This window comes from Emydura macquarii, unplaced genomic scaffold (assembly GCF_026122565.2).
Source record: "Emydura macquarii macquarii isolate MOO-44397 ecotype Brisbane River unplaced genomic scaffold, CSIRO-AGI_Emac_v2 contig_2768, whole genome shotgun sequence".
In the NCBI taxonomy this organism is placed as follows: Eukaryota; Metazoa; Chordata; order Testudines; family Chelidae; genus Emydura; species Emydura macquarii.
Window position 1 is genome coordinate 12,739,969 of NW_027132905.1, and position 22,840 is coordinate 12,762,808.

Consider the following 22,840-nt stretch of genomic DNA (forward strand, 5'->3'; position numbering starts at 1 on the left):
TGCTTCATATGTTTGTCTTCTATTGACTAGTCTGTTAAATTTTGTAAATATCATTTTACATGTGCCTTTTTTAGAGCTTATTAATTTTGTTATATTCATAATGTATAATAAATATTTTTGGGCCCGGGAATTAATGTGCTGCTTCTTGACTGTGTTGGGGTTTTTTTTTAAACAAAAACAAAAAAACAAATGTTGTTTCTGTGTTCTTCGGTTAGCTGAAACTCCAGTCCTGCAGAAAGCACCAGCTGTCACAAAAGGAACACATTAAAGCACAATATAATTTGTTCTTGATTTAGTATGCACGCTCGCTACTAACAATGGATATATTCAAAGTGGGAATTTTGTGACTTTCAATCCCATTATGTGCAAACACAGTTATAGAAGAGACCTGATCCCTCAGTCATAGCACTGGTAAAATCAGTAGGAGTTTTGTCTGTGAGGACTATGGCAAAAGGCCCACATAAAACAATAGGAAAGGCCTACCCAAAAACACAGAGCATTGAGAGGAACCCTGGTTTGATGGAGATCTCTTCCCTTTCATTTAGACCACTGGCACCCTACAATTACTCTCTGAAGAAGCACTTCATTTTGGAACACATTTCAAACTGCTGCAAAAGAAACAAACCACTTTAAGATGCAAAAATGGAGAATAGATCATTGTCATCCTAGCTAAACTACGTGCAAAAATATCTGCTAAACAATGATCCTTTACCTTAGTGCAAATCCAAATTTAACCTGTTTAGCTGTGTCTGTGAAGTATTGCCAGTAGTGCAATTCCACATTGCTGCTTACTTCTGTTGCAATTACTATATGCACTCTCCCCATGCATGAACATGCAATATTTCAGACCTATTTATTTTGGTCATTTGGTTATTTTGGTGCACGTTTCATAGAACATTTATAGGATGCATGGTTATAAAGTTTATTCATGTATCAAATAGAATTATGGATGGTAGAGAATGGAAAAAGATGCTATTGTGTACTGGATTTCCCAGTCAGTGTGTGTGTGTGTGTGTGTGTGTACACACACACCCCATTTCCCCCTTCTACGATGACAGTGACAGAGTACCAGTATGTTGATAATGATCCATCATCGACAGAGCATGAATCATTCTCATGAATGTTGGGGAAAAGGCATATTAAGTAATCTAATCGATGTCTAGCCATTCCCTGTGTTTTTTTCCTAGGGGGTATATCTAGGCCAGTTCTTTAGCACTAAGGAACTGGGCCTTCCATAATCTAAATGAGCTTCCTGTTAGCAAGAGTTTGCTAGATACCAGACTACGTTTTCCTTTACTTAATATCATCATGTTACTTCTTTGACTAACTTAAACATTTCCTCAGCCGTCTCCTTTCTGTTTTCTCACTTTTTAAATGCTTGGGGCAGTAACATTCCAGTTCCCTCTTGTAAACATTAGGCAACATTCACTCCTGCTTAGATATGTGTGTGTAGATACATTTCAAGTTACAAAAATAAGTTCAGCAAAAGTGCGTCAGTACTGTCGGGGTCTATAAAACAAGATCTACAGTAACAATTGGTTTAACAGTAATGTTTGATTTTTACTAGTGGGATCTTAACCATCACTTGAGCTGGGTCATATATGACTGGTGAGATCCGAATGTGGTTTTAACCTTGAACCTTAAAGTATTTACAGATGTTTGTAGATTCTTTTTTGATTCAGAGCCAATAGGAAGTTGTTGGAGCCCAAGTGATGTCACCATTTTGGCACCATTACCTTTTTTATAGAAGCCTGAAAGTCGTCTCCCCATTCTCCTGTTCTTTTTGCTAACTGTTGGTGGATGAAAACCGTGAAGAATTAACTAATATTAAAAATTGCCAAGATAATGAATTTGGCAAATACTTGACCATCTGTAGAGTTGAATTAACAAAGAGAAAAAGTATTACCAAATAATTACTCTTCTATTGATGGAAAAATATTTGTCAGATAAGCTGTTTCGGTGACTAATAGTTCTGAATACCGTGACAGCTGTTAGAGTTATATCTCTGATGATTGCTTTGACATGTATTTTTCAGTTCTTGGTGAATCATATTCCCAATTCCATCCTATTTTAATCAATGTCCTGGGGTCTTATTAAGCCGTAATAGCAATGGAGAGTCAGGGTTCACGTTTTGCACCAAGATAAAGTGAATTGCCTACGATAAATATCCCCAGCAAGTACAATTCTCCTCTCCACGCAGGTAGCTTCAACTAACACTAGAAGTATGACACCATAAATAATCTCTAACTCTGACTTGTGCCATTACTGCAAAAGGAGATGAGCTAGTGTTTACCCAGAGTTACGTGTGCACTGAATAATAAAATGTACAGTTTTTTTTATCTCCCTGCTACTGTGTCTGCTCTTTTATACAGAGAGCTATCATAAACCCTGTCGTCATACATGCAACTTGTCATTTCACCAGCCAAAACAAATAGCCCATGGCCTGTGAGCTGGGTCGAGGGAGTGCCTGCAGCACTGTGCCTGAGCTGGAGTTTAGAAACTCCTGAAAGAGGGGATGGTTTTGTGGTTAAAGCAGAGACCGGGAAAAGCTGAATACTCTTCCTGCTTAGTCACAGACTTTTGCTCTGATATGGACCAGATCACTTAATCTTAATCCATTTCCTCATTTAAAATAGACAAGTCATACTCCCCCCATCTCACAGGGGGCTTGTGACGCTAACTAGCTCAGTATTTTTAAAGCCTTTTGATGGCCTGAGCTGGTAGGTGCTAAAAAATATAATCTGTGTATTCAAACATTCTTATAGCAGTGTACTGACTGCAGGGTTGCTAGCATTGAGGACCAATTACAAAACTTGCCCATGTGGCTCACGTCATAAATTCTTTGGCTATGCCTAGTGTGGAATGTCCTTGAACTGGTTCAGTTACATTTTCTTTAAACAAAGGCTCAGACTTTTCTTGGAAAGCACAGGCAAAAAAAAAAAAAAAAAAAAAAAAAAAAAAAAGGCGACCTTGGTTCACGTTGCAGTCAAGTGGCAAAATTTCATTCTCCTAAATCAAGCTGTTTTGGGAGGAGTCTCCAATCAAATGGCAGCGCACTATAGCGGCTTAAAAATAGTCTCATGTACTCCTCTTGTGTTATGATTAAAGGGCCTGCCAGCAAAAGGAGCCCCATTAATATGAAGCTTTAGCAATCCACCATTTAGGGCAATTGTGTGCCTCAGCGCAGTGACCCAATAAGGCAGAGGGCTGTGTAAGATGGGGAAAGCGCTGTCTGGTCTGAAACGTACTTAAAGCCACTGCATGACTAGCATGTTTTCATAAGTGGTTCAGTTATGATATTTTAGGGACAGTGTCGAAGCACAGAGAACGTTTACTACTGTATCAGTTACTGCAGAGTGCCCATCCCCTGGTAGGGCTATTGCTGGCTTGAATTCTCTGCGCTTAGAGTAAGACGGTCAGTAGGGGACATGCACGTGGCTTCCAGCTCATTAGTATTGTAACTCAATGAAGGACTTCAAAAAAAAAAAAAAAAAAAAAAAGTACAGTTCATCCAGCCCTTATTCTAGCACAAGTGGGGCGTAGCATTGGCTTTCTACGAGTGGGCAAGTGCTTCAGTTCGGGGAGCTGAGGTTCAGGTGTGTTGCTGCCTCTTGAAAGCTGAGCTGCGCCGCTGCAACTGGGCATCTCCTAGAAATCCACAAGGGGGGTGGGGGCATTTCAGCTCCCTTCTAGCCTAGTTTTTAAAGGGCTCCCCTTACCGTGTCTTACCCAGGCAATATGCCTAGTTAGTGTAAATGGGAGCATTTGTCTGAGGAAAAGGGGGGGGGGGGGGTCCAAAGCTTTCTGTGGCAAGAGATTGGTAGCATTCAGCAAGAGCTTCTCAATACTTGTGCATGAATGTGGGCAACCCCTTGCTGACACATACAGCTATGACAACACCTGGTTGCCACTTCTTCCCCCACCAATGGTATGAACGACTGCAAGGGTAATACTCACGTGGTATTTTTATTTGGCGCACTGGACAGGGCCAGTGTTACCAGGTACCACAGAGCAATGTGGCCTAGTAACAATGGAAACAAGGCTAATAATACTGCAACAAGAGTGCTTTACAAAGGTGCGGGGGGGGGGGGAATGCCCATTTTACAGATGGAGAAACTGAGGCAGACTGATCAAGACTAGCGCTGCAGCTCACAGACAGAAAGTGGCAGAGGTGGGAATAGCTGTTAAAGGCCAGCGCCACAACTGCCACCTCAGGCACCCTAGAGTATAGATCCGCAGAAGCCTCACTCAGGTGCCGCCTAACCCGTAGGTGCCTTCGTTTCCACAGGTAAAGCCAGGCCTAAATTTCGGTTGGTGACACTGCTGAGCGCCTAAGCCCTGACAGGATTCTCAGACTAGCCGTTCCCCAGCCTAGCTCGCCTTTGGATCCTAATCAGACACCAAGGACGCCTCAGTGCAGCCTAGCAGGGTCCCCGCCACACACAAATGCTTATACCTACCAGGCCAAGGACTTGTGCACGCACAGAGGCTGTGGGAGAGCTGGAGTCAAATCATAGGTATAGTTTGACCACTATAGTTGGGGAGATGTGTGTTTGGTTGGGGGGGGGGGGGGGGAGACTTAATATTTAGGTACAGGTCAGCTAACTTACTCATCGACTGAGCCTCCCCTCCCCTCCCAAAACCTCCCACCCTCTAGGGAACGCCCACAGATACTGCCCCACCTCACCCCAGAGACGGACTGACAGGCCACCTCTACACACACACACCCCCAATCTGGGGAGGACTAAAAGACACCCCACCACCTCCAGGGACCCCCCCCCCCCCGGCCTGCTGCACTGGGAATGGGAGGTGGAACAGCGTGGGAGGGGGCAGAGCCCCCCCCCCCATCTTCTTCCCTTCCTGTTGTTGGGAGACAATCGCTCTCCCTGCCCCCCCCCCCATCTTGGGGGGTGATGCCACCATGTCCCCGCTTATCTGATGAGGCCCCGCCTCTGCAATCTCTGCCCAACCCCAAATGTCCCCACTGAGCTGAGCGTGATGCCGTCCCACCAGTGCCTGCCCATCCAGGTGGGGGTGGTTTCCCCCCCCCCCCCCGGTTCTCCCAACCCTAAGGATGCCACCTGATAACCGAAATAAGGCCCCCCCCCCCCCCACACACACACACACACCCACCCAGGCCCTGCCCCCACCATTGCTGAAGGGTGACACTCTTATATCCCCCATACCGGGGCGTGCCGTTGGCAGAGCTAGGGTGCCACCTTGCCCCCCCCCCCCCCCACTCCCTGCCAGCTCTCCTTGCTGCCCCCACTGGGGCATCTCTCCCCTGCCTGGGCTACCCAAAGGGCAGCAGGTTTGAGGAGGGGGGGGGAACTTTCTAATTTGTGAAAACTGGACATCCACCCCCCCCCCCCCCCTCTGCTCTGCCATTTCCCTCAGAGGCCCCCCCCCGTGCCCCACCACTTCCCTGCCCCATGCATCAAGGCCCTGCCCCCAACCTTTGCTTGCTGTGTTCCCCCCCATTCCCCAATGGTTGGGGCCCGGGGGCGGAGGGCGGTGGGGCGAGACTGCCGGGATAAGCAGCAGATGCTGCTGGACCCTGAAGGCGCTGCTCTGCTTAGCTGCTGATGCAGACAACCTGGCTCCAGCCTCTCCAGCAGAGTGGTAGGCACCGGCCACCCCCTCTCGCCATCCCACTGTGCCCAACTATCCTTACTCCAGGGCCCCCGGGGACACCCCCCCCCCCTTAGGGTTCCCAGCTATCTATTGCTAGAGAAAACCGTTAGCAGCTCTGCAACCATGGAGCTACCATCAATGACCTTATGACACACCCCATAAGCAGAATAGACAATTTATTTGTGTGTTTGCGTCTTTTATCTAAACGCTAAAATAAGGCAGTCCCCCTCTTGCACCATTTATCAGTAGCCGCCCCTGCCCACCCCATAGACAAAGTGCATGTAAAAGGCAGAGGGGCTGCTCACATTCCTCATGAGCAGGGTTCTGGAATTAACTTCAGCAGAAGCAAGATCTGCCCCCCCTGAGAATTAATTGTGTGTTATTATACAGCCTGTGATCCCAGCACCTTAGATTAGCTGGTCATGTGCTTCGTGCCTCTCTACTCTGTCTCAGCCCCAGGAACTAGCTCCTGCGTTTCTTTATTTCACTCCAGCAACTAGAATGGGTTATGAATGAAATATTTAATAAACTCCCCCACGATGGCCCCTGCTCATCTTGGCTACCATGCGCTGAGTCAATCACAGCATAACAGGATTTAATAATTGAACAGCCTCGTTGTGCTTCTTTACCATAAGCGTTGACTTAATGTAGTATGTCTCTATTAAGTGAATTAATTAGAAGAGTGTGAATGGCAAAATGCTGTCTGCCCATTTCTCTCATCTAAGGATCAGGGCCTTCAACAGAGGGCAACACACTTGTCATTATTAAAAGAAAGGAATTAGTTTTCTCTGTATTGGACAAAGACAGAATCCTCCAGTCCCTTCTGTGTGCCAGTGGTGCCCTGATCCAGATCACACTGGTAATATCACAAAGCCTTACGTGGCCAGACCATTTTAGGCAGTGGGGCGCAGTTGAACAGGCAGGTTCCCTGGTCACCACTGCTACATAAACAAAGTGAGTTAGTCCGAACCTGTGGCAACACACGTCGCTTGTCAGCTCACTGCTCCAGGGCCTGGAAAGTGTATTCTAGTGTGTTCTCAAGCAGCTCAGCTCAGCGGTACTAGAATGGTAACACTCCATGCAAGACCATGGCTTACGGCTTCTCTTAGAGCAGGGCAGAGGCTGGTGGTGGGGTGAGGGGCGGGGAAACGGAGTTACAACTTAACGTGATTGTGTGGTCCCCCTACTGCAGCTCTGCACATCCCTTGGCCTCTCAAGTGCTGGACGGGGCAAGAGAGACAAAAAGTTCATGAGCTTACTCTATCTAGGACAGGAAGTATGGGGTCATCTTGCTGGTTGTAACCAAGGCTGGTGGAAGCCAGAGTGAGGCTGTCGACAGCCTGCTGGGGGGAGGGGGGGGGTGTCAAAGCTGCTGAACCAGGGCTGTCTAGCGTACACACTCAGGCTGTGACCTGCATGCTTGTAGGCTGACTGGGACCATTAAGCAGGGTTGCCAGGGAAGTGGTGAGACAGCCCTCGCTGGTCTGGTCTGCACCCCCAGAACACCATATATCTGAAGAAGAGCTCTGTGCAGCTTGAAAGCTTGCCTCTTCCACCGCCAGACGTGGGTCCAATAAATGATATTACAGCACCCACCTTGTCTTGCTAATATCCTAGGCCAAACACGGCTACAACACTGCAAATAACTTTAACAGTGAATAAAGATTCAACACATCTTTCAAAAACATTAAACAGACATCCCATCATTTAAATGTGGGAATGCTTGATATACATTTTTTGGAGACCCCCTTCCAGGGATGCCGCAGTAAAACCTGGAAAGTAAAAATCAGACGCAACCTTGCTGATATTTTTAAGACAGCACAAGAAAAAACTCTGTCAGGCTTTCTTGCAACACCTTAAAGCAGGGGTGTCAGATTCATTTGCTATGGTGGGCCAGATTGGAATTAAATGTACTTCAAGTGGGCCATACATACCATACATTGAAATACTAGGCACAACCGTTCTTATGTAGTAGTAGATTTTATTTGCTAGATATCAGCGATATAAAAACTGCACTAAATTCACCTCTACAACTACTATTTTAGGAATAAAAGAATCGATCAATGATTAAGCATTATAGTACTGCGCGATGCCCCAAGACCACACTGTCCCTCTCCTGCCTTTTGGAGCGCTGTGTCTTGTATACACAGTGCTCCACGCGCTGCCGCCAGAGCACACAGATCTCATGGCAGCGCACGCTGCCGCGAGCTCTCGCAGCATTGTACTCAGCGAGATCTTGCGGCATTTTACTCTCTGGCAGCAGCGCGCAACGCCACAACATCTTGCAGCAGCGTGCGAAGCTGCCAAAGAGTACAACCCCACGAGATGTCGCGCGGGCCGGACCAAAACGGGTGGTGGGCCGTATCCGGCCCACGGACCGGATGTTTGACACCCTTGCCTTAAAGCAACAAAACCTACCCAAGTCCAATGTAAATGTAATCCCTTTGCAAGTCACCTTTAAAAGAAGATGGCTCTTCTGTGACAGCTGATTTCCTAGAGGGCTGCAGTTATGTTATTTTGGTCTGACAGGCCGGGCAGGGGTAATTGCAGGCATTAATCCTGCAGATCCCCTTATTGATGTCAGATAAACAGAGATTGCTCAAGTACCAATGACAAAAATAGGTGAGTTCATGCAGATCTGCAAGATCTCGCAGTAAAGATCCTGGGGCCTGACTCCTTGGTCACAGCTGAAATGGGCTCTTTCACTAAACAGCTAGCTGGCAAGAGCCAGTGAGATTTAATAATGGACAATCACACTAAGCCATAAGGTTTTAAAAACAGAGCACTCCCCCAAGGATCTCAGCTTGCTGTTGGCTTAAAAAGATTCTGCTTTTACTTTGTCAAATTACTAAAATTAGTATCAATCTTGGGCTTCTATTAAAACTAAAAATCCCAAGAAAACACGTGTAGCCTGCAGCTACTCTCTTAACCTGCTACAGCATCATGCTAGGGGGGACACACTGCAAATGTCAGAACGAGCTACGTTGCCAGGACCATTTGTCCCATCTGGTGTCCAAGACCTGTCGTTTGAATTTGTTCAGAAGGAAACATTTTGTAAAAGCGAGCAGGTACTTGACTTGCCTGCCAGTTGGGTTTCTGCTGCATTGAGGAACAGGCAGTGCCACAATCACCCACCTTTCTACTGCAACAGACACAGTTGTGTGGTCCTGGAGGCTGAAGTCTCACCTAAGATGCAGTCATCGCAAACGAGAAGTCTCTTCGTTCAGAGTTTAGAATGTTTAGTGATCTCAGATTTTATTACATTATTCATAACTATCGCAAATAAATTAATGGTGCCTCAGGCATTGGCTCCCATTTATCACCACTAAAAAGTGGGAGCAGGTGTAGAGCTGTAGAAAAGATTCTTCTGAATGCTGCAGAGAGAAAGATGTGCATTACCTTGGTGAAATGAGAGTGTGTAGGCATCTATAGTAACCTGGTCCTCTGCCCCCAGTCCCTCTCAGAAACCTCCTGTGAGGTGGCAACATATGGAAGGCTGGAATATATTGTTTTGCTAGCCCTGGCACAGACCAAAATGAAAGATTAAATGGGAAGTTTTTTTCCATTCTGCTTATATAAAAGTGGCCATATGAAGCAAATGTTGCAGCTGACTCAAAGATAAATAGGGGGTCCAAATCCAGACATTGTATAAAAGGGATGCCACTCTACCAAAGCCAGCAGGATGCACCAGGCCTGAATTTAACCAGTAGTCTATAGCCGTGAGCCACCCACTCGCTGAGTCAGGAGAATCATCCCAGTGTAAACAGTTTCATAGGTTTTGTTTAGAGCTGGGTGAATATTACAAAAAGCTCTCTGTGAATGTGGCCTGGAACAGGAGTGTCTTTCACAATGTGGGGAGTCACACTGCAAACCAGATTCTAAGAGTTTTGCTTGCCAAATCAGCAACCAGACATATGATCGTCAACTAGTCAAAACAAACATAAACTGCTTACTCTGTGCTCCCAAAACAATCTGTATGAACAAGCTAGGGCCCAAGAATTAGTTACCAAAATTATCTGATGAATAAATCTGAATAAAAAATAATTTGAGAACTTGTGGACAACTGCAAAGCAGAAAAAGAGGTGGAATTCATCCGTGTCAATTAGCTGGTCAGCTCTAGTTCTGTTGACAAGGGACCTAGTCAAGGAAAACTTAAGAAAACAGGAAGAAAATGAAGTTGTTATGCCACTAATTCATTTTGTATCATTTATCAAAGTAATTTTGTATTTTAAAACATACTAACTTGTTCACCTGCATCAGGACCAGAACAGCTTTTCTTGCAAGGTGACATTACACACACAATATTTAGTGTCCCTGATTATATTTTGTTGGCCTATTGCTAAAAAGAACCAGTCTGTAGAGTAACTATCAGCTGTTTAAAACCACAGACAAATTGGACATACTCTCAACACATGACAAAGCACTGACAAGATTTTAAAGTTTGGCCATTCAACATGGATTTTTGAATTGCGGATTGACATTATGTTTGTGCTTTATGGGAGACAGTTGCCTCCTGGGAGAGTTTTATTGTAAAGCCATCAGCTTATTTCTTTATTTATTTGAAGTTCAAACTCAGTCAAAGCTGCTACAGGAGGCTGGGAGTGCTTGCCTGAAACCTCCCAACTTGTTAGCAGGAATCCAGGGTTAGCAGGGAAAGGGTTAAGAGAGTGCTGTTGCCTCAGTGCAACAGGTAGCTTATTATCCCACTCAGACAAAGGAGATGGGAGTGGCTTTCTAGACCAAAAGAGGATCTAGGGTGTGGGCAGACCATCCCTGAGGTAGGAACCCTTGGAATCTGGCATGCCTGGGGAGAAGACTTGAGATGAGTTTTATGTAATAAAAGCAATTGTCCCAAGAAAGAACCAAGTTTTTTATTCTAAGCAGTATGTGGAGTTTATTTTGCAGCAAGTTGGGAAAGGAACCTGCTCACACTTGGTTAGCTACTATTTGTGTCATAGCTCCATTTATAGCCAACTCAGTAATGGTGCCCACTTCACTTAATTGGACACAATATGCTGCTTTTTCAGCCTGTATCACATCAAGCAGAAAGTATAACGGCTGTCCTATCGCATTAGCAATGCAATTAGTGGCTTATTAAATGCTGCATCAGCAATTTCCCCTCAAATTTTTCCACCTGGTTTAATCTTCAATCAACAGAAGCCTATAATCAGAATGATTCGACTTGTTTGGCTTTCCCCTCCCCCACCAAATTTAGTGTTTCATGTTGAGAGCTTAAATCATCCTTAATTATGGTTTGGAGCTATTCCAAACCTATGATGCATGGTATAGAAATATTTATGCATGCTAATCCATAGCATGTTTTTACAAATACAACCACCAGTGACAGTAAATTAGGTCAATTAACTTTTAATCCCCTTTACAAGTTTATTCTACCCTTCCAGCAAGTTAAATATTAAACTTTCAATTATTTTTAGATAGTTACTTTACTGTGCAGGAAGGATTTTTTAAACCCCCACGTCAGGGAAAATGATCAGTGATTTTAAAAAAAAACCAACTTCATATGCACCAAACTGAATGCTGCTTAGCTAGGAACAGTCATGCCTACACGGAAATAAGCAATTACTTCCTACTAATGTATCTTAGAATATTACCTCGCATGAAAAACATACATAGTCTAGTATACGGCTGCACTTTTATATCATCAAATCACTTGTAAGACTTGTCTAAAGATCTATATGCCACGTGTAGAAGTCCTTTCACAGAAAAGGACCCCAGCTGCATCCCAAAGCTCTTTCTTGAGGTACCGCTGGAATGCGGTGGTTCTCGAACATCGGTCAGTAACACCACATACGCTTGGGACAGGAAACTGAAAGAGGGAATTCTAGGAAAGCAGAAAATCATTACTCCAATCGGAGTTTGGCAAAGGCAGTGATGAGTTGGCATACCTAGTAGAGCAGCCATGTCCTTCCTGTGCTCCTGCTTGGGCCCTTGCAGAGGGCCTGGATTTGACGGCTTTCTTTGGAGACGTGCATGTCCAGTTGCAACTAGAAACCAGAGTGCTACAGGGCACTGTCAGAGCACATGACGGCCAGGGGGCACCCCCAGAACCAATACAAAGGAGCGCCTGCTGACATTGCTGAAGAGAAAGGAGCATAAGCGTACCTGTGATAATGCTCCTGCTATCTGCCCATGTTATAAAGAACTGGACTGCATTTTTGCCAGCAATACTACCACCAAACTGAAATCGATGTGACAGATAATACCACAGAGAACACAGCAAGTACAAGCAAGCTTGGAGACCCCCAACAAACCACTGGCTGTTCCCTTGGCTCCACACACGCCAGGCGTTGGACAAGGTGGAGAATTATCAGGGAGCCCAAAGCTGAATGACTCTGCAGATGTGGACAATACATAAGAACCCCATGTGGACAGCCACACTGAAACCGTTGGGTAGGACAACTGTCCCTGCACCCAAGGGGATACCCCAGTAAGTATAATGTTCTGAATTACAGCACGACTGTACTGGGGGATTTAAACTACTCCTGCTGGGCACAGGGTGCCTGGAGCCATGTTGGTTGGAGCTCTGAGCCTCTCTCCACCTACTTAGCGTTTACCCCCATCCACCCAGCATGCTCTGCATGCCATCTGCACCACAGACTTAAAGCTTTATATATTTACTTCTCTGCAGTATCTAATCTCATAACCACCAGCCATGCTTTCTTGGTCTGTACCCACCCACTCTCTTACCCAGCGGCTTCCTGGGCCACTTCCTCCCCACTCCAGCCACTGCAGACATACTCCCCCCGCTCAGGATGTTGGCACAATGAGGGTTAAAATAATACATTGCATAAAAGTCATCTGCTCATAGCCTGACACAGAAAGAAGAGTCACTGAAAAGTTACATTGGCGCCTAGTTCCATGAGCGCACTCAGCTTTCATTGACGTTTACAGTTCATGAGTTAAATGCCCCAAATCAGGCAAGACCTTTCAAAGTGAAGAGATCTTTTAAAGCATTAGAGTGCATTTCAATAGAGAATAATTACTGCATTGTGCAGGGCACTTTATGCTGAGCTGTAGGAGAGAGATTAAGGCAAAGACAGTGCTCAATTTTGGCATGAACTTTGCATGACGAAGCAGGTCTTTCAGAATTGCCTATATAGCTAATGTTTCCCTTTGACTCCTGTACCACAGCTTCCCAGTTTGCCCATTGCCTTTTTGAATAGGACTCTTCTGTTTCTCTTGGGGACTTGCTTCAGGTTTACATCCTCCAACGACCGACGTGACAGCCTGCAGCGGTGTGCATGCAGTTAGTAACCTGCCCCTTGCTTACCCCTCCCCCTCCAACCTCCCACTTTACAAACCCCACACAAACACACTTTAAAAAGAATTACGGGCACCCAGGGAGTCCCCCTCCCCTCCATATTGTGGGGAAATAATTGGAAGACCTTGGACCATCGTGAAGGGAACCACAGAGTGGGAAGAGAAGCTGGGAACGGGATTCCAGAATTGTGGGTAAAGAAACATTTGATCATTGTTGGCATGGAGATAAGGAATGGGACAAGAAGTAATGATGTGTTTTTCTGGTTTCCCTCCACACCTGTAATTGCGCAAAAAGGGAAGCTATCACCCACAGAGAGGCTGTCAAGTCTCAGAAAGAAAAAGAAAAGCTAGAGACAATCTTTTCCATGAAGTATTCACTTCATCACAGCAGAGGGCCTTGAAGGCAGAGCTGTGGAGGGACGCTTTCCTGGGAAGATGGAAATGGCACGCATGGTCCTGAAGAGGGTCACAATGCAGGTGATGCAGAGGCAGGGAGCTGCGATGGAGCAGCTTTGGACACAAAGACGAAGCGCTGCACCCAAAATTCTAAAGTCAGGCAAAATGTAGAGAACGCACCATGCTGGGACCATCACTGCACTCAGCCTAGTTACAAGTTCTTCCTGCTACATTCAACCCCATGGGAGATAGAGGAGACTCTTTTCAAGCATATCACACCCCCGTAATATAGCCATGCCTGAATACCACTGTTCTGAAGTTTGCACTATGTTCTTTGCTTTAATTTTTATTGAAGCATTATTACCTTCACAGTTTTTTGTAAATGCAATAAATATATTTTCTAACAACTTGGCTGAAAAACTTAACGCAGGAACAGCTCAATCCCTAAATGGCATAACAACCATCAGCCCATGCTATTAATTCATAATAAAATCAAACCAACACACGCTGCATTGCGTGCAGCATATTCAATAGCCACAAGTACCCCCTGGCATCAAGCACAATACATTCCTGGCCCTGGCCCTTGATGACATGGACCACTTTGCAGGGACTGCCAACAACTTTGAGAAAGTCTCTCTAGTTCCTGCTCCCATCCAGCCTCCAGGATTTCTCCCCTGATCTGACAGATATTGTGTAAAACACAGCAGGTACTTATCACAAAAGCAGTGGCGTACCATGGGTCTCCCACGCCTGGGAGCCAAGCTTGCATTTGTGCCCCCCCTACCTCACGCGCAGGGCAGAAGGGGCCCGGGCGCTGTCTCCCCCAGCTACCCCAGGGACGGGGGGGTTTGGGGGGGGGGGTGAGACCTGAGGGGGGGTGCAAATGCAGGCTTGGCTCTGCTGCACCCTCCCCTCCCCCCCACATTTATGTGGTGCGCAGCACCCACCGCTCCAGCTCCGCAGCCTGGCACCAGCTCAGATGGGGTGGCCTCACCCCCCAGCCTGCGGGGAGGGGCGGCCGGCCCTTCACGATGCGCAAGGTGGGGGTGCGGGAGCAGCCACCCCTCAGCCTCCTATGCCTCCCACCCGTCGTGAAAGGCTGGCCTGGCGCCCCGCACTTACCTGCCACTCTAGCCCCCCAGCCCGGTGCCAGCTTGGACGGGGCGGCCTCACCCCGTCTCCCCCAGGCTGAAGGGTGAGGGGAGCTGAGCTGGCCCTTCACGATGCGGAGGGGGTGGAAGGCGCTGGAGGGGCTGGTATCCCCCCCCCCCCCCCGCATGTTGTGATGGGGTGGCTCAGCGCCCCTCCACAGGCCGGCACCCGGGGGCTGGCCCCACTCTGTTTCCCCTCCTCGGTACGCCATTGCACAAAAGGCACATAATAGTAAGAAACATCCAACCTCTTCATAATGCACCTCCATCTACCCAAACGAATGCTCCACTTGGGCATTCTGAACTAATTAGGGCAAAGTTTAAACCGCTCCTTTCTCTTGTCCACTGACAGGCTTCATCAGCCAGGGAAGCAGAGTATAGGCTGGGTCTCCCAGAACGTGGGGAGAAATCTTAACTCATTAATGTCCACAATGTTCTGAGGAGCAAAAGGGCCATCGCTCATTCCAGCCAAGAGGCCTGGGTTTCTAAAGACCCTGGAATAACAGACCTTTTCAGATTATCCTACATTAATATTGGTGAATCTTCCATGGTGATCAACCAGGCCTTGTAGCACCATGGAAGAATGCCCCTTCGGCTGGATAAAGTCTTGGGCTTGGTGTGGGGTGTAGAGAACAGGCATCTGTGTCCGACCAATAGCCCCTATACAGTGGGGGAACCCCATCCATGCAGAGCCATCACTAAATGTGTGCGCACTGCCAAAGCTTCATGACCTAGCACAGCAGCACTCTTCTCATAGCATCAGAAACCACCATGGCAACAGCCCTGATAGGTGATCTACTAAACTGGCTAGTGACTGGCTGGTAGCAATCAGGGGTGGCAGAAATACTCTTCTTGGAGGGAACATTCTCATTAGTCTTCTGCTGCTGCAGTGCCAAGCTGAGCTCTGTGCAGATTGCTAGTGAAGTTGCTTTTGTCATCCTGAAGTTCTGCCACCACTGCTGTCTCCCACCAAGCGGTGGTACCTGGCTGGCTCCAGAAGCAGCAGTCCTCTGAGTACAGGTGCTTCAAGTACATGCTGTACAAAAACAACTGCTTGATTTCATCTGCTGCTCCTCCTCCACCATTAGCCAGACCCCACAGCATCACCAGCCTATGAAACAGCAGAGCCAAACCAATCAGCCTGCATGACACATAATATCCATGCATCATCCCGTTCATATTAATGATTGCCTTGATTATGCCACTCAGCTCCAGATCCTCTACGCTGGCTGACAAACGTTTGAAAACAGTGCTGGCAATATGAATAACTGCCCAAAAAAGCATCATAGGACTTGGTCAGTTTGATCCAAAGTCTCAGAATTCCTTAGCTTCTGCTTGCAATCCTAGAATGCCCTGTGTGAAAACACAAGGGTGCAGAGCAGAACAGTGCATCTTGGGGCATCTGCCCAGAACGCCGAGCAGTTAATCCGAATTGACGCAGATTGTGTGGATGCTATGACTCATATGAAATTACCATAGCAAAGTGGTGTGAAAGCACTTTGGTTTGCTACAGATAAATTGCTGCATTTAGATGGAACAAACTACACTGGTGGAACACCATAATTAAAAATGCCCTCAGTAATCTTGTCACAGTCTAGCAATAGTATTTACAGTATTTCCATATCACATTAGGGAGGTGTTAACTGAAAAAAACAGTCCTATACAACATGGGACATAATATGTGATAAAGGGACAAAATAAGGGACTTTAAACTGGTATTCATGCAGAAAATTTAAGATCAGATGGGATTTGTGCACATAGTATACGTTTTCTATAAGCTTAATTTAATGATTATTTCTATGTAAGTAATTTTCAACAATACATATAAGGGGATCGATCACCTAGGTTGGATGAAATGTAGGTAAGTTTGGGGTGTAAGTAATTCCCCATGTCATGCAGGACCTTTGACCACATGCCTGTACTGCAGCTGGTAGGTCTGATTTCCAGAGTGAGTAGACAGATTCACATCAGCTGTCTACCCACACTGGGAATCACACCTCTCAGCTGCAGTGCATACTCAGAGACTTGGATGGGCAACATATGGACACTTCTGAGTATTTCACAGTGATTAGAATTCAACTTGAAATAAACTGGTTACTTAGCTTAGAACATGCTGTTTAAAAAAAGTCTTTCACTGGTCCACCACCAAATATTAAAAACTTCTATCTGTCTTTGTTCCACTATTGTTTCTTCTGTGTTGGGATCAGTATTACAGCATTATTCTTTCAGTGCTATGGAAGAGGGGCAATTGGTTATATTTAAAAAAAAAATGTTAGCTGTTTTATTTACTGCTGGCTTTAAATCACTTTATTTTGAAGCTTTAAATCTTAAACTGTCATGGTCACATGCCAGGAAGTGAGTTTTATGGCAGCTCTTTGTTCAAGTGACTTAGAATAGTCTGAAGTGAAGAGAGTACTGTACTTTTATTACTCTTCAACAACCACAGTAAAGATGTTTTTTCAATAACACTAATCAGCAAGCACATCTTCCTAAGCGAGCATTCCCAGTACACCAGTTAGGAGCTCTCAGTTCCCACAGCCCTTCTTTGTCCAGTTTTTATAATGAGGCCTAGCACAGCAGTCAAAACTTTGTCAAATGCAGCCCTAGAGAGTGCAACTGCGCTCTTTTACTTAAGTTTTTCCTTGCAGCTGCCGACATGTTAAAAGGGAGCAGAGTCAGACACTCAGCACAATGCAGAAACAGTCACATTTCATCTTAAAGGTCAGGATTTGATGGGAACTACAATGGACAATCAGGCATGGGTTGATAGTGGTCAGCACATCACATAGAGACTAGCAGCCATGGGATAAACCGCAGTCCAGGACTTCGCTCTGTAATCACAGTGCAGCTCACATGTGAAAATGGTTTGGTCACTACGGTTGTAACGGTATAATTACTGCAGACTTCTCTCTTAAGTTGTTGCTGCTCCCTTTTATTACTGCTGTGCAAACAGAGACTATTCAACGTATGTTGGAACTATGCCACCGCAAACAATGCTTTGTTGACGGCATTTATTCACGGTGCTTTCTAGATGCATCTTAGAATGTATGTGTTCAGTGGCTATTATTTTGATTTTCTTCCTGGCATTAATTCTTTCAGCTTCCCACCCAGCCCCACAGCAAGGACCTTTTCTTTCCATCATTAACTTCAAATTCTTCAAAAAAAATTGTAATACTAGCAGGCACTTTTTATTTCTAAATCAATTTGTTTTTCCAATTAATGTTTTTCTTACTTTAATTTAGCTTTACTGAGGGGGCTGCTAAATATGAATATTTCAGTTGATTCGAGTTTAGCCATCAGAAATTCTTGCAGTCCATAACTAACTACAGAGGAAACTGGCTTTAGACCAGTGAGATGTTAATTCCTGTGTATGTGGTGAATGGACAAGACTAAAATAAATTGATTGTTTGATTTAACTGGCTTCAATAATCTTTGTCAGGTACACAACAAAAACTCTACCAAAGCATTTTGGAGCCATTTAATGAAAAAAGCAGAATTTTATTATGTGATTTCTGTCCATTTTTTGGCATTGCTGTAAATGGTTCACATTTACTGCAACTTCTGTACAGATGTGTGGTTTTCTATGACCAGAACAGCAAATTTAAATGAAAAATAAATGTTCAACAGTTCCACACAAGATTTTACAGTCCAACATTTCACTGAGTAAGTGAAAACTACAGAATTGTTACTACAGAATTATTCAGCATGAATAAAAAACTACAACTTTTATTTTTAAACAGGAGTCACTGGTTTTAATTTTTACACTGTTTAAAATTACTGTGATAAAAAATAATGAAAAAAGCTTTTTAATATGCCATACACCAGTATAATATAGGATCTGTCCCCATTATAGATCTTTTTGTTTAATATACAAAATAGAATAATGACACACTGTTGAATCTATACTGTTAAGCAAATTAGTTTGGGGTTGGGGTATATTTTCATACATACAGCCTTTTATCAGAAGAAAAACCATCTTAAGTATTTTAAAAAAAACTATTTTAAAGAGGCTCTATTCCTATCCTGAAAAATTGGTTCCTATGTAACATCAGTGATACACCAATATCTGGCTTTGGATTTGACAAATGGAGCTTTTAACCACTCAACTAGTATATAATACATACAATCCTTTTAAACATTCTCTCATTGGGTTGGATCCTGCAGTCCTAACTCACACAAGCAGTTCCACTGAAGTGTGGCTATAGGAAACAGGATTTGGGCCACTGCTCCAGGCACTTTCTCCTCCTCATCATCCGTTCTCAATACTTAATTTCTGTGAGACTAGAGAGGCTATTATTTAAACAAGGTTGGCACTCACTTCCATACACTCTTCCTCTCTTATCAGTTGCAAAGCTCTTAACAGGTTCTTAAGAATTTTGTTTTACAAAAACACTGTGCAAGATTAAAGTTCCTCCTTTTTCCATCCCATGCCCTGGCTTATCCTATGTAAGGCCATTCTTTCAGTTTCCATGTGCAATTATAACATACAGCATGTATCTCTGGGGCTGTGCAAATGTCCCTCTGTCAGATGTATGCACTATGTAATAAGGCACTGAAGAGACAGAAATCAGGATTCTTTCTGCTTTATCCAAAGTGTAGGTTTTTCCCAGTGCTAAAAGACTAATCATGCAGGGGACATGTACATTTCACTGCTTGCTAAATTATTACATATTTAAAATAGTGTGGCTTTAAGACTTTAACAGCACATACAGAATGAATTCTCTTTTCCAATATCACAGTTTCCTCTTTTCTTTGAATCCATAACTCAAGAATGAATATACGGGCACACGGATCAAAGGGGTTAGAGCCTCTTTCCTCTGAAGTACTTATTTTCATAAGGTAATACTATTTTGTTCGTGTACATTTCAGTTATTTTTCTGTTGGCAAACAAATAACAGCACATACCTTTGTCCACATACACTATGAAATTTCTTGAGACCTCGAATTGAGGTTTCTGGGACTAAAATGAGATATTAATGCATTGGAGTGTCTCAGATTACATTTTAAATCATTCTCTGAAATAAGAACAGTTTTCAAGCTCTTCCTTTTAATTAAAGAGCCTTTTTTTAAAAGCAAACACTATAAATCTCCTAATGGTACCTCAAACAGATAGCATAAATATTTTCATCCACTTAGGTTGCCAATGATAGTTAAAATACTTTTTGAGGTTTAGCTTAACTGTTACAAAACTTACATACTCTTCATAGATCATTCAAAGAGAACAGAATGATTTTTTTTTTTTTATTAAATGTGATATTTTACTCCAAAGAACTGAATATAACATCTTTTTAATAGATGTAACATTCAAAGAGAGATTTAAGAAAGGACAAAAATCAGTTTCCTATTTCACTTGGAAACAAACTTTAGATGAACAATAGAAATGTATTAGTGTATTGTGAACCACCTATGCTCTATATTTACATATTGCTGGTACCTGTATGCATATTATTGCCAAATTTTTTGAATTGTTTTTGCTATACCGCCTGAGGCTGTATATGAAATTAACCCCATCAGTGGTGCATGCATGCATATGCACACATAGATCATTTCGGTTTACATTTTTTGCAGTGGAGGTCAAGTAAACCTATAAAGTCTGAAGATTGACTATTGGAAAATGAAGGGTAACCAAACACAGGGATGGTTCCAAGTTCCAAGCTGTGGTTCTATACTGTGATCTGATTAATGTAAATTTCAGCCGTAGGAACAACCCTCTCGGCATGGGTTTCTTCCTTTAAAAAAAAAAAAAAAACCAAACAGAGTACCTCTTTGGATACCTAACACCTATGCTGCCAGTATTAATACTTCCAGAAAAACAACAATTTGTATGGGTTACCATTCAGCATATTTGTGACATCTACAAAAACAATAATCATGTGTCATGATAAAGCAATCGGTCATCTAAAAAAATCACTTATTATACACTATACAAGCTATTTAACAATCATTCAATACATTGCTTTTAAAGCTGCAGTAGCCCTTCCCTTCTTTGTTTAGATTAGTGAATATACCAATTACATACATTTGAAACTACAACTAAATATAAAAATATATTAGGGATTTCATATTTGATCAATTAGATATTTTTTCCATTTTCTATTGCACAAATAATTGGGCCACTTTGAATAAAAATCTAATTTCCGGGTGGCTTAGTAAGTATGTATGTTTTTACAGAAAGTTGTTAAGGTACCCACCGAAAAGGCTACTACAGCTTCTAAACTTTAAAACATCATTAATGGTGACAAGAAGTTCACAATACGTATGGTAATTTTATGGCACACTAGTAATTTGACATGAAGGAATGCAGCCGTACAGAGACAGAAGTCTGACATACAATTCTAAACCACATAATCAGTAGCGGAACCTTCCTGCACTCCAAGAAAAGAAGATGAACCAATCAGTGACAGATGAAAATGTGAAAACGGGTGACTAACGACATTCAGGTTTGAGGTTTGTATACCCAGCCAGTTATAATTTGTCAGTAGAGTTGGTCTATTTTACTGTCTGCTTAAAGGTAAAGGTCTAATTGAAGAAAACACTTCAAGAACCAATACAATATTTAAAAAATACTAGGCAATAATTACAAGTCTGTCTCATAAGCCAATAATATTTTTTCCATATAAACTTGTATGATGAAACATTTACGTGTATGGAAAATGTGAATTTCTCCACACAGAACTCTTTTTTAAGCTATGCGTATTCAGTCAGGACTGATCTTGACATCAATGCAGACCAAGACTACTACACTTATGGCTGTTGCATTATATGCAAAAATCAGGTTTATTTTTTGTATAAAATAATCTGCTCTTTTATATCCAGTTAGGGCTGGGCTAATTTTCTATGAACACATTTTCACAAGTACCAGACGTGTGTGTTTCATTCATGTCTACTTGGGTTAGATTTGAGAATACTCTCCCCTCCACACTAAAAAAAAGTAACAAAAGAAAACCAAGCCAAATGTTTATGGTCATCTTGCTAATTGAAGTCAATCAGGTTAGAAAAGCCAACCCATTTTCACATGAAAATGCTCAAGGTTTAATAGCCAGAGGTCATTTAGGAAAGCTACAAGCTGCCCTACCTTAAAAAATAGTTGTACAATAGGCATCTTGAAGTATTACAAAAAAATTATGTAAGAAAAAATGAGCAAGCCTAGTTCACGGTATATAAAGTTAAAGGAAATTGCTAAAACCAGACAGTAATAGCTATAAAAGGCACAACTTCCCTTTTCTGATATACACTTGTAAACTTTCTTCGGGTTACATGCATAAATCAAAATGCTACCTTAACTATACAAAAAACCCAAACCACTTTACTGGAAAAAAAAAAAAAAAAAAAAACCCAGAAAATGTTATCCAGCCAACTGCAGAAATTACTAGCAGAATGCTTGTAATTCAGCCTCAGATCTTGACACCAGCAGTTTTGGTGCATCCATGGATGTTGCACTGAGGGAGAAATACAACTCCTAGCATATAAGGGCTAATTTCCTTTCCCTCTCTTTCCCCACTCCTCTAATCATTCAATGTGAGGAATCTGCTGCTTCTGAAGCTTAAGTCTTGGCCCTCTGTAAACCACATGTAGTGCATAATTACAAAAGAAACACCGTTGCAAGACAAAATTAACAAATCTGAGAGTTTGTACAAAAAAAAGCTATAGTTTGACTTTTTCTTAAGGCAATCTTTTTGTATTAAGGCAGTCACTTTTGATGAAATAAGAGTTTCTTGATATTTCCATTTGAATATTTTGGTATCTGATTGCTGATGATTTCTGCCAACATCTCTGGAAACTCAATACTCATGGATTTATCCAAAAATGTTTGGAAGCAAAAGCTTAGAAGATTTTCCACCACCTACAATTGATAAAGAGAAGGTTTAGTCTCACATTAATGCAGAGGAAAAAAACCACTGCTTTGGTATTGCATTTCTTCACTGTTAATCGTATTTTGCTATAATGGGAGTCTTACCACTCTAAAATGGGAATGAATAAACAAACTATTTGAAAACATACCTAAAACACTGATCTTTAAAGGCTGTAATATTATACTGACTACTATGATATTCTGTAATGACATACATAAAATGATAGGATAAATACACTAGAATCAATTTTAAAACATTTTTGTGTTACTCTTCTTTAAAGAGACACAATCAACTTTAAGGCTAGTCAGTTTCAAACATGAGTTGAAAGTAGTTTCAAATACTATAACTACACTTGCCCCTGAGACTGTCTAAGTTTTGTGAAGTACACAAAGTAAATGAATTAAAAAACAACAAAATCCTCCAATAACTTTCTATTAATCTGAGGTATTACATAAAAAAAAGACAAAAAATTACACTTCTGATCTTTTTTAAGTTGACCGTGTCCCTTTAAAATGTATTTATTAA

General features: G+C 43.1%; 1 protein-coding gene across 1 annotated transcript in view; it reads right to left on the reverse strand.

Moving 5' to 3' along the window:
• Positions 1-17,926: 17,926 nt before the first annotated feature.
• Positions 17,927-22,840, reverse strand: part of NR3C1 (nuclear receptor subfamily 3 group C member 1) — a 155,385-nt gene continuing 150,471 nt past the window's right edge. Inside the window, exon 9 of the mRNA XM_067566754.1 lies at positions 17,927-22,305. Coding sequence (XP_067422855.1) covers positions 22,153-22,305 — 153 coding nt within the window. The 3' untranslated portion in view covers positions 17,927-22,152. The remainder of the gene's footprint in view (positions 22,306-22,840) is intronic.